Source organism: Copidosoma floridanum, unplaced genomic scaffold (assembly GCF_036245765.1).
Source record: "Copidosoma floridanum isolate Cflo_tuat_1 unplaced genomic scaffold, Cflo_Japanese_pri ptg000009l, whole genome shotgun sequence".
Lineage (NCBI taxonomy): Eukaryota > Metazoa > Arthropoda > Insecta > Hymenoptera > Encyrtidae > Copidosoma > Copidosoma floridanum.
In genome coordinates, this window is record NW_028321886.1 from 5,722,484 (window position 1) to 5,740,871 (window position 18,388).

The 18,388-nt window shown below is 43.2% G+C and overlaps 1 protein-coding gene across 1 annotated transcript; it reads right to left on the minus strand.

Moving 5' to 3' along the window:
• Positions 1–5,535: 5,535 nt before the first annotated feature.
• Positions 5,536–18,034, minus strand: LOC106636010 (uncharacterized). The gene is made up of 5 exons (XM_014348237.2): positions 17,837–18,034; positions 10,383–10,742; positions 7,953–8,079; positions 7,488–7,663; positions 5,536–6,246 (listed from the first exon to the last, which is right to left on the minus strand). Exons 1-5 carry the CDS (start codon positions 17,925–17,927, stop codon positions 6,179–6,181), a joined length of 822 nt encoding a protein of 273 aa, XP_014203723.2. The 5' UTR covers positions 17,928–18,034; the 3' UTR covers positions 5,536–6,178.
• Positions 18,035–18,388: the final 354 nt, after the last annotated feature.

Sequence of the window (18,388 nt, forward strand, 5' to 3'; positions counted from 1 at the left end):
TGCGGTCCCATTGTGGCGTCCCTCCCCACCGTCTCGTTACGTGACCCGAGAAGTGGCTCGGTTGAGTTGCCTTTGTTGGTCCCTTTTCTCGTGGCGATGACTGAGAACTCCGATAATGTCACGGAACTATGAGGAAAAACATTTTGAACACGGGTTTTGGTGTGGGGGACACCACCCTTTTCCCGCGATTTACGTGCTATTACATAATTTTAACATGTAAATCGCGAAAAAAGGATGTCACCCTCACCGAAACCTGTGTTCAAAATGTTTTCTTAATAGTACATGGGGTTATAAGTAAAATGAGCCCTATCTCGAAGGTATGCCTCGAAAAGAACTTTGTTAACTAAAATGGGTGAGAAAAATGGGATGTTTACTAGTGGAAAAATGAAAGAAACACCAACCGGAAAGTTATGAGATTCGACAGTATCGGGAAAACATATCGAAAAATCCTTCGTTGGCGCATCCAAAATTCACGCTCGAGTTTATTTCCAAAAAAAAAAGCATCCCGCATTCTTGGATCACCTGGGGCTCGCAATTCGCTTATACCTTCTAATATAACGCGGATGTACGTATTTATACGTTCGCGTACCGGTCAAAGCTCGCTCTTGGGCGCATCCATAAAGTTCGGCTTCACGTCAAACGGGAAAGGGCATCTGGAGCGAGCTCCAACTCGAACAAATTCCTCCCAGCAGGGGTGGACCTTTTAATCAAAATAACTACACGCAAGAGCCCGGGGGCTAGTGGATCGTGTCTCCAATCGACCAAACGGAGCGAGCCCTTCCTGCGTCCAAATAATCCTGATAAAACCGGAATGCAAAAGACTCGATCTATATATATATATACCCGATATTAGATGCCGCTCAAGGGGAATGCGCAAGGCCACAGGGTAATGTAAAGCCCATCGTCACTGTCGTCTTTGCCGGTGTTGGGTTACAAGAGGAGGAGGAGAATTTCAGCGCTAATCGTCCCAGAATGCGGGCACCTGCTACTCCGCGCTTACCGAAATACTTGGCGCATTTTCCTCTCCCCCGCTGGCTCTAGTTACTGGAATTTTTTCGCTCAAGGGAGCGAACGCGATCTCTCTCACCACGCGTTTGGAATTTCCCGGGCGGACCCCCGATCTCTCTTCCGCAGCTATTGGTTTTCGACTGCAGCTCGTGGGGCGTTCATAATTTGGAGGGATTTGCAAATTAAAGCGTCTGTGCTTCTCTGCGCGTGTACGTTTAAGGTCATGCTGCTACCCTTTTTGTTATCGAGGGTATTTGCGTGGCCCGTTCCTCTATGCGGTGTTGCGGTGTACGTCAAACGATCAACACATCGTGCGTGACTGCTCCCTTTCTTTTTTAACAAATCTGTAAAAAAAGGTTGCCTTTAATGGTTCTCGCGTGGAAAATGTTTTATTTTTTTTCCTCTCAAGTGGAGCGTACGTTTGAGGGAAAAGCCGGAAAAAATATAAAGTTAAATAGGTCATGGGTGTCCGTCACCATAAATATTTTTTTATATTCAATATACCTTATGCATTCAATGGGCACATGTGTATGCAGAATTTATCGGTTTTCAGAGGCCCTACTTGGTACGTCACATATATATGAACGTATCATACGATGAAATATCAGAGGTATTGAAAAAAAAAAAAAAATTATAATAATATTAACAACAATATCTTTTATTCAATGAGATAATCGTATCGTATCACGATGAATCCTTCACTTATCCTACGTTGGATAGGTGTAGGATGTACATGAAATATTTAATTTTTGAAAAATGATGATGACACGAGCATAAATGGCACGAAATTAAAGGGTTCATGGGTTCGTAGGATAAAGACACGTGACGAAGATCGGTAAAACAAATTAATTGGAGACGTCGAAAAACAAATGTTGAATTTCCAGTTGCCACGTTGTCCCCCGCAGAGGAGCACGGGCGGCACGATCCGTTTCGTTTTCTCCTTTGCTGCTTTTGCGCACATACGTGTATCCAGCAAGTACTTTCTGCCTCTCTCGTCTCGCCCGGTCTCGCCAAAGTGGAGCAGTGAAAAGTCGAATTCCGGGATTTCTTAGAAATCAAGCTAATAGAGAGCTGACGCCTGCACCGCCCTCGAATATCAGGTTTGCCACGCCAATGGTACATCACTTTTCCACGCGCGCGATTCCATCTTTCCACATCCATTCGTGGGCATATATTCATCTTAATAGCTTCGGTTTTCCATGCTGCGATTCGTCGAGATAAACGTAGACGAAAAGTCGTAGTTTATCGCGACGAGGACAATATACGTTATTTTAACAAAAGTATAGTTTTTCGCTTAACGGCGAACACCGCGTGTGCACGGTTGTACGTGTATATATTTTTGCTCCGAAAAACGAGGTGAAAATTTCTCCGACGCAAATGCACGCCTATAAATAAAACGGACGGCAAAGTTAATGCCCCGAATTTATTAACTCAACGACCTCTTTGCACTATGGTTGTACCGTAACGCCGCTTTTGTACGTTTTATGTGCATACCAATAATACACGTCTGTCCCGGCAACAACAAACTCGCGCTGGACACGAGCGCGTACACAAGTATACGTTTATACATGTGTATACCTACTTACGTGATGATAAAGCGCCACGAAAATGTAATATCGCACTGTGAGGAAGATAAGTATTCCTCGGAAGGCGTTTAAATCACACACGCCTCGGTCCGGCCCGCACTTTTACTTCCCTCCTCGCGGGGTAATATTCATCCTTTGTCGGTGTGCAAGAGGAAATTCCCCGAGGATTTCTTTGCGACAAACTGTTTTACACGCTCGCCCGTTCGTCTTACTCGGCCGCTATGCGGAAACGGAGGCTGTGCGGCTCGTCGAGATACTTGGAGCAACGAAAAATAATCACACGCCGTTCGGGCGTTGTTGTGTATCTTTTTTTTGAATCATTGCCGAAGGCCCTCGGGTGAAAAAAAAACTAAAAAGGCTCGTTAGGGCTTTTTTTTTTTCCATAATCTCTCTTTTATCTGGTTACGAAGAACGTATCTCAAAACGTTTTTGTACACAACTCTGTGCACATACAAAAGGGGCTACGATGATTTTCTTGGAAAACATTATTCGTGTATAAAGTAACGAATGAAATACGCCTCGTGAGCAGTATATCGCAGGTGATCCGTGTAGCGTCGATGTCGATCATCACCAGCCGGCCGTAAAGCACTAATTCCTTACTGCTCCCGTTTCGAGTTGCCTCGCGCGTCTCTGTATCCGAACGCCTCCATGTCGGACGGGAATTAATTGAATTCGCTGCTGCGAATGCGGTGCTGGGGGAGCGGCCAAGGGGGGACTCAATCCGTGGACGGACACACAACGAGATGAGACTTGTATCGGCGATTATTGACTCGTGCCACAGGCATGCGCATGCGAGTTGGTGACTTACGTATGTAGGCTTATGCTGCATGTACCTGTAATTTTTGGTGCTTTGCTTACTCCTTTGGGTACAAGTTGAATTATACAAGTCTATTGTTAAATACCATCTTTTGGGTAGCCGTGTCAATAATGTAGATACGTAAGCTATCCTCTTATCGATTAGCGCCTATAATTACGTATGTAATAATCATCCACATGAGGCCAGCAGACTGATGAGAGGCTGCCTTAGTAATCTCCCCCAAGATTTTTTCATCCATATTAGTTTAATTTTTTTTTAATGTCATTTACGTTCCGAGTGCGTCACGAGGTTCGATAGCCCCTGCTTATTGAATCTTCTTCTAGTAAAAGGTGCCGAAGTAAACATGTTTTTAAAAAATTTTATTATTATTATTATTTTTTCCAACTAAGGTACACAGTTATAAAGAGAAAAGAAACAAATCATACTCAATTAGTCCGACGCGAATAGTCCGGTTTCTGCATCAGGGCATGCAACTCCATCGAAGTATATATGGCAACGACAGTGACGTACATGATGTCGGAGGGCGGTCGCTAAAAAAAGTATACCTACTTTCCAGCCCCGCGGCAACGAGGCTCGAGTCGCGGAAGCCATGCCTGGAGCGATACTCACTTGCTCGTGTGTACCAGCCCATGAATATCCTAAAAGTGTCGCCGAGAGGTCGCCTTCGGGGCCCTTCGCATAAAGCGAAACTCGCGCTCGGGCATTTTTTTGCTCATACTGCCTTCGGCAATCTTCGTATGTACAAAAGTGATCGCTCAGTCGCGCCCGAAAGGGGAAAAAAAAAATGCAATAGCGTCCGCTTCAATTATAACATTACGCAAGCTGTGCGTTACGGTTACGTGAACGCGCGCTGCCGTTCTCTCTCCCTTTGCCAGCTAAAAGTTATTCGGGGTATCTGCAATGAGTAATGGCTACACATAATAATGTACACGCGTACAAAAGTACCGAGTTTTATAACAGTAAGTTGCTGGAGATTCGTAATTTTGTGGTGCAGGGCTGCTTTTTGGTATAGACGGAGCGATAAAAAAAAAAAAAATAAATAAATAAAATAAGCGTCCTTTGTGCGGATTCAAAAATAATGGAGATCAAGGGTTTTTGGGCATCACTATCACGCGCGAGGGAAATTCAATGAGTAAACAAAATTTCTTTTTATAGTTGTAATAATTTTTTTTTTCTTTTTTTTTCAACTGGGACTGATGAAAACATCACGTAAAAAGCTCTGTAAAGTTCAGATGAAATTTAGTTTGATAATCAATTCAGAATCTTCTGTTCAGCAGTATTATATTTTGTTCCTTTCATTCTCAGTTGAAAGTTGTGTTGGTGAATTTCATAATTTGCATGTATTCAACCCTTTCTGGACAATGCTACGATTGACAAAAGTAACAATTTTCTCTGATTTTTCAATGATAAAAGTAAATAAGTGAAAAAAAATGTTCTCATAAGTTCCAAAGTGTCCGAATAAAAGCTTTGGTTAATTTTCCTAAATGTTTAAAAAATATACAAAAAAAGTTTACGTAGCATCAAGGGTTTTACAATTAACGAGATGTTTGCCTTGAAAATTTAGAGGCTGACGTTGGATTAATCATTAATGAATTTTATTTAAAAACCGTACACAATGGATTTCTGGATCTGAAATCATGTACAATTTGTAGGGATCCCTGAGCTCACGAGAAAACACCACAAGACACAACCGTATGGATGCGTGGTTGCCGTACAACAGGCAGCTAAGATATAGAAGCTTCGAGGAATTAGGAGTGGAGCATACGTGTAATGGTAAAAAAGTATTAAAAATAAAATAATATTCAACTTCATGTCAATAAAAGAATGTAGATGCACCATTGTTTTTTTTCCACCATGCTACGAAAAACAAAGCAAATTGTTAACAAAAGTTTTTTCTGCCTTGCTTTAAATAGTTGCGGGAGTATTATAGGATTTTGTTTGGTTCATTATTAAAAAAAATTTTTTTGTTTCATGATACAAATTTATTATAATATTTACTGCATCAGTGCATCATAAATATACAATAAAGTTTCAATTCGAAATACTTAATCGTTTTCTTATTACTTCGTTAAACTTATTATAATCTCAATGTAAAAAATATTATATAAATTTCATATAATCGAAATGAACTGAGTTTCATAACTATATTTATACATTCATATATTTACAGTACTGAACAATAACAAGGGCTACGTTGAAAGATTTTTTTTTTTTTTTAATCTAGCCGTACTTTAATATTGAAATAACAATCGTAAAATAATTTAAGCTACTTGACTCTTGTTGGCTGAATCGTTTGAAAAAAATCAGCTAATTTATAAAATTTATCAACAAATCCATAAAATTATTTGAAATTTTGTGAAACGATGGTGTATATATATATACGTATTTATATACAGAGCCTCTTGTACGAGCATTAATTATCTAAACTTTTTTTGTTGAACACTTACACACACATTATATAATATCCATTTTAACATTAATTAACATTTATTTAAAACACAAATTGGCAACACCTTAATTTTGGGTGATTTATAAGATTTCTTTTTAATACGATCAAAGTTTTTCATGATCATTATTATTTATTTCCCATTTATTCCTCTACATTAGTTTATTTATTCGTCATCATTTCATCACTTTCCACATACTCAACTATAAGGTTCTGTATATCATTAATTTCAATATCTTCTATCATATTTTAGTATCCGTCCACTCACTGACTCCTAGTATAGGCACTTGGACATATTGTTGACACAAATTTTTGTCTCCATTAGTACCTCTTTAACGTGACGAGGTTTAGTGTTATTAATAGTAAAGACAGACAGGGAACATGACTGCCTGAAATTTGAGGAAAAAAACGAGGCTGTTAATTATTTAGTGTGTGTTCTTCATTAAAACGATATTCATCCTCGATTATTGAGAAAAACCTCGCTCTCCCGTGATAAAACGCAAAGAGTAGCAAAAAAAAAAAAAAAAAAAAAAAAAAAAAAAACACCGCCCCAATATTCCGTTGGACGGTAATAATGAAAAAATATTCCAGATTAGTGTTTGAAAAAGTTTTCGGTCACGGCACGGGCGAGAAAGATAAAGTACCGGATCCTCCATTTCCCCGGGGTTGCCAGCTTCGTCATTGTGGTTAATGGCCTGCTGGACGAGCCTTGCATTGCAAACTATATGCGCAGTACTGTACAGCGTCGTAAAAACTCTTTTTCAAAGGTAGCTTAAATTAATTAGCCGCGCTTTAGTGACCAATGTCGCTCTGCATTCGCTTTATTCCTCGCTGCGCACGGGCAACTTTTGAACTTTGCTTAAGGCCGCTCGCGACGGAAATTCAGTTTGTCAACTTTTTGCACGTATTAAACTACAATGGACCGGAGAAAAAACTTCATTTCGCGTTATTTTGTTGGTGTAATCAAACAAACGACAAATGAAGCAGTGAATAAATTTTTTTTTTTTTTTTTTTTTTTTTTTTTTTTGTTATATCATGGTGCAATAAATATTCATAGGATTTTCAATAAAAGCGACAAACGAGTGTTATTCTCAGATACTCTTTATTTGTCAGCAAATAAATTTAAGAATTGAGCAACCCAATTCTTAGAATCAAAGAAAGTTTCTTTACCCTCATTCCGTTAAATATTTTCTTTTAATTGAAACAAATTTAGTCGATCCAAAATACATTTCGTACAACTAAATGAGAAATTCGTAATTAAAAAAAGAAAATTTTAATTTAATAAAATATTATTTTCAATTAACTTATATTTTTTTACTTATAAGAAAATATTTAGCGGAATGAGGGTGAAGAAGTTTTCTTTGATTCTAAGAATTGGGTTGCTCAGTGATACATAAAATATTCGTTTTATTCATTGTGTGTTAATACTTCATCGTGCAATAAACGTTGAAACTACTACTTTTTTTTCCTCCCTCCAAAATATACAGCTCAAAAAACAAAGTTCATACACACATGAATTTTGCAATGATAACGTAAAACAAATATTTTCTTTGTCATTTTTTTGCAACGTTTCACGTTAGAGCTTGTTTTTTGCGAATAATTTATTCCACACTAGAGAAATTTTTATTACCGTTATAGACGTATTCCTGTACGGACGTATAATTGGCTTCCGGGATGGAAATCTCGCATTGAAATATCGCTGGCAGCTCTATTTTGTCAGCTTTGATCGCTGCCGCGGCTTTGGCCTTGTACCGTCCGTCCAATTTGCTCTCGTAGTATTCTTTATAAGCGATGTCCATTGGTTTCCTGTATAATCACAAAAATCCACAGTCAAGCGCAAGCTTTGACAACACCAAAAGCCCTCGAAACATTTTTTATCCCCCCCGATTCATGCGGTTTAATTTAAATTATTGATAAAAAAATAAAATAAAATAAAAACCACACAGACTTTATTGAACGAAATGTAAAAAATGTGTTCTCAAATGGCGTATGTTTTTCTCAAGTCCTAGGATTTAGTATAAATGTTGAAATTCGATATTCCGTGAGGACTCAACATATGCAATAGCTTTGCAAACGAACAAGAGATGCGTCTCACCTGTTTCGATGCAACTTAATTTTAATTTGAGGCCGTGGATACAGATCTTCCGCCAGACAAGCAAAGGTGAGCTCGTTTGTGGCATTGTTTGGTACGGGGTTGAGAAATTTGAAACTCTTTTCCGGAGCTGCAAGAAGAAGAAAAAAAAAAAAAAAAAAAACATGAAAATCGCTGAATGGTACCCCCTGTATACTTTCATGGTTGACTCACACACGAGTAAGCGGTTGGGGATTGCAGACGCGAAACACGGCGAGCGCGCAGCTTAACCAACCGTGTCCGAAGCTTTTTCCGAATGAATTTTCATGAGCATGTTCGTTGTCACAATCGCGAAAACGCCCAAAGTCACTTTTGGACGAAAATTCAAGAAAGCCGCGATACGTAAGTTAGTTGCTGATGCAAGAATGCCCACCAAGTTGGACCACCACAAGTTAAATCCAGGGGCGTCCTTCTCTAATGTTTCACGTGTATACACTCTGATTCTCCCAAATTATGCATTCCCGGATGCTCTGAGCGAGCACTCGCTAGACTCGTTGCGGCAAAGTGCTTTTAGCGTGTGTATGTGTGCACATTAGCTTCCGCTGCTCCGAAAGCGCCCAAGCATTTTCGTTTACGAGCGAAAGCTGTGTAAGCATGTTTGCTTTCGCGTGGCTGCTCCTCAAAAGAGGAGCGCCGTAGCGAACAGTCGGGTGCGTAGTGGTAGGGGGTAGATGGAAAATCTTTCTCGAGATGAATTGCAGACGCAGATCCGTAGATGTGTCGTATAGTGCATAGCGTAAGGTGACTTTTGGAAGAAAAAAAATGAGGACCCTTTTCTTCGTTACGAGTACATACAACGCGTACTGCACGCGTGGGCGCAGCATCACCATTTTTATTGTTCACTGTACTCTAGCTTGGACGAGTATGTCAGCGACGCTTTTTAACCAACGGATTGAAAGTCAGGGGTGAGTGGTGAGTCCGTCGGCTTCTTGGTAAAGAAGCTGTTCAAAGTAATTGAGAGAAAAATCCGGAACTGGATGAATATGGACGGCCCCCGATTTCTCGAGGATTCACTCGGAAAAGCTGAATGGGAACCCTTATCTGGGTACATGTAAATTATAAACGCCATAGTATAGTAGTTGCACGTCTCCTCCTCTTACGCTACGCGTTGGAAAAAATCAGCTTCGATTTTCAAGAACATGGTTGAAGGAAAATACGAGTCTTGGATACTATTACCAATCAATGTACTCGTCTACTCGATCGATATACCACATTCGGTTGAATCGCGACTAACCGCGTGCTTCTTAATTTTCATCCATTAATCCAGAGCCGGCGCCGTTTCGTGCTCCGACAGACGTGCAGTGCTCTCGTGAAGTTTTCGAGTCAAAAACGACGAACAAATTGGAAATCGCCGCGGGAACGATGGCGAGTGTGCGGCAGCGTGAAATCGACTGTCGCGCGTATAAACGGCAATCGTTGGAAAATATGTACGGCAGCCTCGTGACAGACTCAGGGTATACACGCGTATGAATGAACGAACTTTTCGATTGACGTTCACTAAATACCGATTGTTTCACGCGGGACGGCCGCCTCATCTGTCAGTTGCAAATCGCGGCTACCTCGCGACCGAGGACGAGACAGGCAGGGAACGGGGGCATGTGTGCGTGTATACCATGTAGATGGGTAACTGTGCGGAGCGAGAGGAAACAGGCTTAGACGCTGGGTTGGGTTTTGATGGGATTCCGAGCAGTTGTTTCCCGCGGATTTCCAACGGGTAAGCGCTAAATCGGCTTTCGACTCGACCCCTACCCTCCTTCCCTCTATACCCACCCTCGGCATCGTACGACGTGGTACTGGAATTGTGTACATAAGTACGCGTGGCTCGGCCCCGGTAAGAGAATTGTGGCCGAATAAGCACCTTATATATGTATATACACCCTCCTTTGTCTCGTCACGGCGCGGCGGTAGTAGTGACGACAACAACAACAACAATGACCGCAACTCTGTTTTTCCATTATTGGGTCAATTGCTGGCGGCGCGATGCCAAAGTTTCAAGCTGGTTATCAAAGTTTAGTAGTTCGACGATAATTGACAGTGACTTTTGTTCGAGGGACTGCGCACCCTTGAAGTCATTAAAAAAGACTTGGTAAGTCATTCTAAGTCTTTCAAAGATCTCGGAAGTCGCCAAAAGACTTCAAAGTGCGCGGCCCCTCGCTTTTGTTCCTCGTGTATACTTTACGTAAGTAATTTAGCAAAGAGCCACATTCGAGCAATTGTTTATCATGTGAGCCTGTTTAATCCTTCAAATAGATAAAGTATTTTGAATGGCTCGAATCTTTAAGCGTTTGATCAAGGGATGAGAAGAAAAAAGAAAAACCCCCCCAAATTTATTGGAAATCGCAGGAAAGTTGAAAAATGATATGGTACGACACGAGAAACGAAAGGCATACTCACAGTAAACGAGCATTTTTCTAACAGCCTGGACCTCGTCGTACATGGTCGATACGAGACACTTGACGTCACCGCTGAGCTCGTGACTGGGCCTCACGAGTTTGACCGCCCTGTACATGCTGTGGGGCTCGTCGCTCGCCTTGAACGTATCGTCTATGTACTTTTGGAACTCATCCGAGCCAGAGGGCTTACTCCCGAAGATCCACTGGTAGATCAGGTCCTGGTTGACGTACCACTTGATCACCAGACCCTTGGTCAGCGAACTGCTCAGCTCGTACTTGCAGTCGAGAATCACCGGCTCCGGGCTGCCGGCCTTTATCAAGCTCGGTATCACGACCGTCGTTATGTTGATTGCTCGGGCTCCTGTCGAAAACACAATCGGAGGTACATTGCGAGAACCCCATGCCACTACTGTACGAGTTCCGATGAGTCGGATACTCGATAGTTTTGGGTTAATGACTTTATCGTAATACGGTACACACATCATCCGAGAGAAACGCCCGGGAGCTTTTGAGGAAAACAAGTGGAAGAAATCGACTTTGGTCAGACGGAGATTGGGAATTTATGCACCCACTTTTCCGGCTTTCGGAGGGCAAAGACCCCGAATTGTTTGTATACCGTACACACGGACAATCTATTGTCTTCAATCGGATCCCTAGGACTGATCTTATTACTTTGATTTCTGTTTAATCGGAAGCAAAGGGCAATGCTGCAAATCTCTCACTCGCGTCTGGTATTAACCGTATTATTATCCAATGTCCTATAGTCGAGCTTTGCCATTAGATCGACTGACTTAACCCACGATAGCGTGCACGAGTATGGTTACAGCCGCGCACGACGTGGGAGTGGAATGTCCCCGCTGGCGCCTGGTCCACGTAGCTGTGGGGCCCCCCTTTGGAGTTTTTATAATACTCGCACGACCAACGCGCGCACGCCAACATGTTGTATGCACTCATATACACACATGCAGATTTGACGATCGATACCGCGTACACACGCCAGTCGAATTGAGCTATTACGTTAAACGACAACATTGAGCAGCGTTAATGGCCACTGAATGCACGAGAGAGAGAGAGAGAGAGAGAGAAAAACGTGATGTTATAGCCAAAGCTAACTCAGTCTAGTTTCATTTAGAACTCCTCCGCGTTTCCGCTCTATCTGTCCCTCTTTACCCGGTCTCGCGCTGATATCGCCCGCTTGGCTTATCGGATTAAGAACTCGTTGACCCATCTCGCGTAGTACTGCAGCGATGCATCTGTATGTACGTATTGCGGTCGACCCGGGCATTCTCTAAATTGTAAAAGTACACGTATATATGTACATGTATAATTCCTTGCAAATTAAACTTTTTCTGCGCCGCTAATGTATCGCTTATATCTGGTTCAGTGTCGGCAAATAGCGAAGCAGGTGTTTACAAACTACTCATCATGATGGTTTCAATTTGCAATTTCAAGGTTGGGTATTTCAATGATGAAATTCAAACGGGCTACCTCCCGATTGCTGGGCAAATATTCATGCTCCATCAATCAAGGTAATATCTCGTCTCAGAATCTATATGTATGGTTCATTCTTTTTTGTTTCGAACAAATGCAGGGTTACGAATCATGTGATGTGTGTTGGGATATGTTGTTCAAAAAAAAAAAAAAAAAAAAAAAAACCCTTTCCTTGAAACTCAACACGTACGATACGCGTGGGGTATGATAAGAAATAACGCGAGTCAAGAACACCACGATTAATCCAACAACGTTTGTTTACACGAGAAATAATTGGAGAAAAGACAAGTGGCAATTGTTGGGTTATTCCACCTTCATGATTTTCTACTCCAGCCTCATCAATCTTTAATGCGGGCTTGATTATTTAGTTGCTGTTTTCCGTAACTTTTTCAGGATAAAAGTGTTGTCAGGACGGGGACAAGTTTTGCAGTGACTTATCTTAAGAATACAGTGGGGCACGTGTGCGTATGTAAATTTTTCCTCAAGCTACTTTTAATGCTCGAAATTTTTGCATTATTCAAGACTCTAACAGAACATGGTTCCGATGTACAGGAAAATCAAATAGCCGTTACATCCTCCTTTTCCGAACAAATGCGAGTTTTTTCGTGACGCCCACATACTCCTCGTTTCGTTCTTTGATACTTGTTACACTGGGAGAGCGAAAGAAAAACGTTAGCGCTGTAGCTTTACATGGAGAAAAAATGGAGTCACCTCTTCTCATCGGAGCGAAAGGGAGGTACATACAAAACAAAACAAAAAAGCCAGAAGAGCCACACTCTGGTACTTGGAAGTGCCACCGCGTGCGATCGAACAATGGTGCTGTCTCTGGAGCACGCAATACACGGAACATCAAAGAAGACCGTCAAAAGGGAGGGCTGGCGGTAGTGCTCGATATGCGTACAGTGCGCACTCGCGAAGGGAGATGCGGTAAAGGGAGGCCCTCAAGGGTCTCGTCCGAGTGCGCGACTCTTTTGTAACACTCGATAATCGGGGTCCTCTCGAAGACACTCTCCCAGCTCTGCCCACCTTTGAGCGGACGATACGAATAATGGGCCTATATATGTATACCTGCGACCGACTCAACGGAGTCTAGAGAGAATACGCATTCGAGCGCGCTGTCTTGATTCTCGTATTTTTCACCCTTACGCCTTTCGTTTCCTTTTCCGCTTCGAGGATGCAAGAGGGCAAATGAGGCGATGGGCTGTCGAGTGGGGACTAATTAATTTTATCGACAAAAGTGACAGTGATGTACGTAGATCAGTGCGATTTATACAGTCATGCCCCAATACATAGCTTCCTCTTTAATTACCGTATTTTGTTAATTTCTGAAGGGGGAACAAGAGAGCCCTTTGTACAGTAATGCATGCACATGGATATATTACTTACAGTGCGCTACAGCGTAGTACAAAAAAAAACGACGGCACGTAGCAGTTGCACAAGGGGCCGGAGCGCGGGATATTCACGATTGCGCGTCCACGACAGCTCCGAGAATCGCTCTTTTCTTCTTCCTCGGCTTTTCTTTAAGGCGCGTCTTGTATAGCTTTGTGAAAGGATCCCAAGGTTTACTCCGGTTGCCCGTATTTTTTGGAAAATCCCGTTTAATGTTATCAAACAAAAATCAGTTGAACAGCTACAAACAACGCCGGGTATTTTCTTCATTATCGAAGATATTTTCGTGTCACTGCAAACTCCAAGTATAATTACCGCGCAAAAGATCAAAGCTGTGTCCTCGGTATGCTTTTTCCCCGATGAGGAGATACGCTCCCTTTATTTTATTCTCCACGGGGACTCTCTGGGGAGGTTGGGTGTTTTATTTATTTTTTTTTTTCCATTGCTAATAGGATCATTCGACTATCCGTCCGCTCCCTTTTGCAACAGTATTAAAAATAAACGGATCAATTTTCCATACCCGAAATTTTGCCGAATTAAATTCACGGGAGACGTTTGCCCAAGGCTGAAACAACATCCAGGGGCAAAGAAATCCCTTGGCGAGTCGTCGGAGAAAGAGGACGACGAACAACGAGAGCCGCGTCTGACCGTATCCGGCTTTTACTACTTAATCATTGCTTGCCGGTTTAAAGCTAAACAAGAGGGGATTGCCTTTGAGCCGATGTACGGTAAGAAAAGCGTGACTGTTAAAGAGTGTTCAGTTAAAAGATTATTTAAGTAACTTCCGCAAGGCGTTATCAATTTTACGGCGTTGCGTTTTGCTGCGAGTCAGTACACGTATATATGTATAGGTTTCCGCGTTCACGCGCGAGATTCCGAGAAAAGTGGGAGCGTCGCGGCGGTATAATACTCGAAGAGATACGAAAACCGGGGCAGAGGTTGGGAGGGGGACACAGTGCGCTCACATGTATACAAATTTCCGATCTCGAGTGCGAGGCGTAATGAAGCCATTCAAGGGGGCTTGGCCCCCACGCTCGTACACGTATGTATGTATGTAATGCGACTCGTATGCGGCAGTCGCGCCACGCGTAATTTATACGCGCTTTAACTAGGACGTGACGTGGGTAGGGGCTGGGCGTATGGCCTCTTAAAGCGGGATGGGATTAAATTGCAGCAAAGTCGATGAGCTGGCGATGCCTCCTGCGTGTGTACGGGGGTTGGTACGTGTGTACGTTTACGTGCATACAGAGGTGCCATACGTGTCTGGAATGCGTATAATCTTGGTACTCGTGGGGGAAAAAAAAAGCTGGATTAACAAACATTGCGTTTCGCCGGTCGTTGATTACCTTGTCATTTTGTACCTTTACACGTAACCATGGAATGGGGGTGGGGGTGAGCTTTTTTCTCTTTTTTTTTCTTGCATCAAACTAATTATCTGTCTGTTAATTAAGTAATTAATTAAGTTTTTGGTGTCATATTACTGTGCCACTGGAATGGTATGAAATAAAATACAGTAGCGAAAGAATATAAAATTAGCGATGCTAAATGAAAAAGGATGAAAAAAGAGGTCGACTCGGCGATAAACTTGATTATTCAGATAGAAACCGAACAACTCGGAACTTTGAGCGGAAAAGGAGCAAGACTGCGGGAGGAAGGGAAAAAAAAAAAAAAAAAGAAAAATTTCACGATAAACCCAGCCGAGCCGGCAGAGCCAATCGACTGCACAGAGAATCGAGTTTCGTTAAAGCGCATGGGCCATTATCGAGTCAAGTACCTACGTCGGGGTGCGATGTACCCGTCAGTAGGAATATTGTTCCAGCTTCGCCGTAGATATGTAAGTGCACTTGTGTATCACCCGACAAGTGAAACTCGCGGAAAAGAAAGCAGAGAAAGAAAAGAAAAAGAAAATAAAATTCTCTCGGAGTGAGCAACTAGAACGCTCCAGCTAGTAATACGGTGGGAAGCGCGAATAGATTTGCTCCTAGTCCGAAAGAGCCGAGAGCAACGCGATGCACCCATGGAGACGTCGCCGATGAGAGAATATACGTAGCCCGTGCGGATAACACGAATCTCCCCGGTCACGGATAAATCGAGCAGTCAACTCTTTCGACGAAACGAGATTTTCCCAGCTGTACCAAAAGAGATTATTATTTTTCTCCTGGCTATTACCGCGCATCCACCCCTTACTCCTCGTGGTGCATGAATAATTGTGCGTATAACCTATGGGCCGTTACAGTGACTACGGCAAACAATACTATCTTGCAGGTAGCGACGACGACAACGGCACAGCGAGGAGCTCTCTGGGAGCAAAGAGCTCTGCCAGCAGGGATACTGCTAATGAAGATGCGCGGGCTATAGGTGTGAGAGGGTGCTCCCTGAATAAAGATCTACGGCGCGGGCACTAAGTTTCACTCAGCGCCCTCGTTGGAATACAAATGGAAATTACGCGCTCCCGGTCGCTCCTGCTCTCTCGTCCCTTTCGCGTGTTACTGTGCATATAGTACGCTCCCCCTCCCCCTCCTCTCGTGTTTTGTCCCTTTCGACCTTACGCAGGGCAAAATTCCACTTCACCCCTTTCATCTTCGACCCCCCCCCCCAAAACCCTTCCGTTCCCTTCCTACCCTGCGTCTTCTCTGATCTTTGCTACTTTTTGTGCCGAGTCGTACAGTGCCAAGATTAATTGAAACCTGAGCCATTTCTTTTTCTTTTTTTTTTCTTGCAACAGACGCAAGTCTCGAGATCCCTCGTTTATGGAACCTTAAGGGAAAAAAACCTCGAGAAGCTTTTTTTCAACTCCCCAAGGGTAAATAACGAGTGCCCGCCCGCATCGACCTCTTTCGTCTTGGCTCTTTGGTGGACGCGAGAAATCGTGCTGGAGGTGAAAAATAATTCCCTCGAAACACAGCTATTGGACAATTATTCCGTTGAATGGAAACCCAAGTGGCAACCACCCCCATCTCTCAGTCACAACGCTCGGGGTAAATGGCATTTTTTTGGTTTTTTTTTTTTTTTTTTTTTTCAAAGTTTTACGCCCCGAGCAAACAATCGGTATACATGTACACGTGAAAAATAAACGAGACGCAAACAGTAAATCCGGACACTCGAAGCAAATAAGCCCCCCCTACGCAACCAACTCTCCCCGGGGCAGTGTTTAATGCACAATAGGACCCGGACCGCGGCTTGGCGCACAATAACAGCCGCGTTTAACACTTGGCCGGGCAATTTCGGCAAATAGGGAGTATACTTATACGGGGGAGCCCGAAGCCCCGGTGACTTTAGCCCTTGGGGCACGCGGGCACGTTTAACAGTATGGGGAAAATCGCGGTCCCCTAGGAGATGTGTATACCAGGAGAAGGGGGAGCTGTCCCTGCGCCGAGCCAGACAAGCCACCCGGGGAGGAGGATCCTCAAGACTCGCGGCAATCCTAGGTGCGGGTAGGCCAGCAGCTCAAGTGGGGTGCGATGGCCTCTTACCTGCTCTCTCTCTCTCCCTCGTGGGAGTACTTGTCCGGAAAGCGATAACTGCCGGGGGCCATCCAACTTTTCCAATAACAATGCGACCCGAGTCCTGGGAAGGTGCGCGACCGCGGATGTATGCTAATCGGCCGAAGTAGATGGCAAAACTTTTCTCGGGGTCTCTCGAGCGCTCGCGATTTTTTTTGTTTTTCGTTTGTAGCCGCATTTTATATCTGTACTTCTATACCGTATATACACGACGGTGAACCATATTTTTTGCCCACGTATACATAATTATATTATATAGACTTTTATCGTTTCGAATTGAAATTGCTCGAAAGCATATAAATACATGTATATACAGTGTATGTTCAAGCTCCTACACCTCTCGGCTTAGCCATATCATCACTCGTGTAAAAGTCCTTTGCCTTGGGTTACATAGGCACGTATACACTCAAGGGTATGTATATGTGTTTCTTTGTCGTTGGCATAATATAATGTACCATTAAACCGCTCATTAGGTAATTTTACTATTCTAATCAACAAGAAAATGAACGGATGCCGCTTTGCGATTGGCCCGGGGGTATACCCGTGACTACAAAAATATACGTGCTCCATAGTCCCCTCGTTGCGACTGCTGTCGTGTCGTATATTGTTGATTTATTCAAGTAATTCGGGTCGTTTGATCAAAGTTTAACCGGGCGCGCGTTGAATGGCCGTAACGTGTGGGACAAACGCACGCCTGTATATAGGATGTGGCTTGTACACGTGTACGTATATTTAGCCGCGCGCGTGCTCGTGTGAAATTGCGCGCACAGTGAGGCCCCAATCGAGTTAGTTGGCAGTCAAAAGCCAACTCGGCGTTTCACCGTCAATTTATTCAGCCTCGTCCGTGTAACAACGACAACTCCAACGATGAATAATATCATTTGCACGTATGGGTGTACGCATCCCGGAGAGCCAGACGGTCCAGCTTCCCCCAACGAGATTCAAGCTGATACAATGCGCGGCTGCTTATTAAAGTCAGCCGTGAAACAATGTGCGTTTTCATTCGTAAGGACTTTTATCAAAAATCTTACGCGTACAATGGATAGAGCGTGGGTATTGGGGTCTTACTCACCTGGCACAGCCAGGGGCAACGTTAGGAGCGCGAGGATCGATCGTAGCAACAATCCAGCTGGGCCACCGGAAAATCGCACTTTGACCCCCATCGCAGCTCCTGCCGCGATGTATTGGCGGTTGCCGAGAGACGAGATCAATGAACTTTGACGACTGGTGCACCCCTGCTCATTGCTCGATATTCTGTATATGTACCATACGATAATATAATATCCTTGTTGACGAGTGCGACCCGAGTTTTATTGTTTTCTTCCAGTCACCAGAAAACACGCCAACTATAGCCACGAGCAAAGAATGTGCTGTCGTACACCGACACTGAAACGTGCAAGTAACGCAGCTGCATTATTTTTGCATCCAAGCTGCATGTCAGCCGCGGAATTGACTTGCGTTGTTGAAATCACTCGCTTCACATAGACAACCGTCAAATAAGTGTCCTTACTACTGTAAAAATGAGGGGAAAAAAAAAAACAAGTATAACATTTATGGTAAGTGGACAGCGAACGAGTAAACTCAAAGAGTGTATATAGGTAACGCGATGGAATTTATTTTTGCT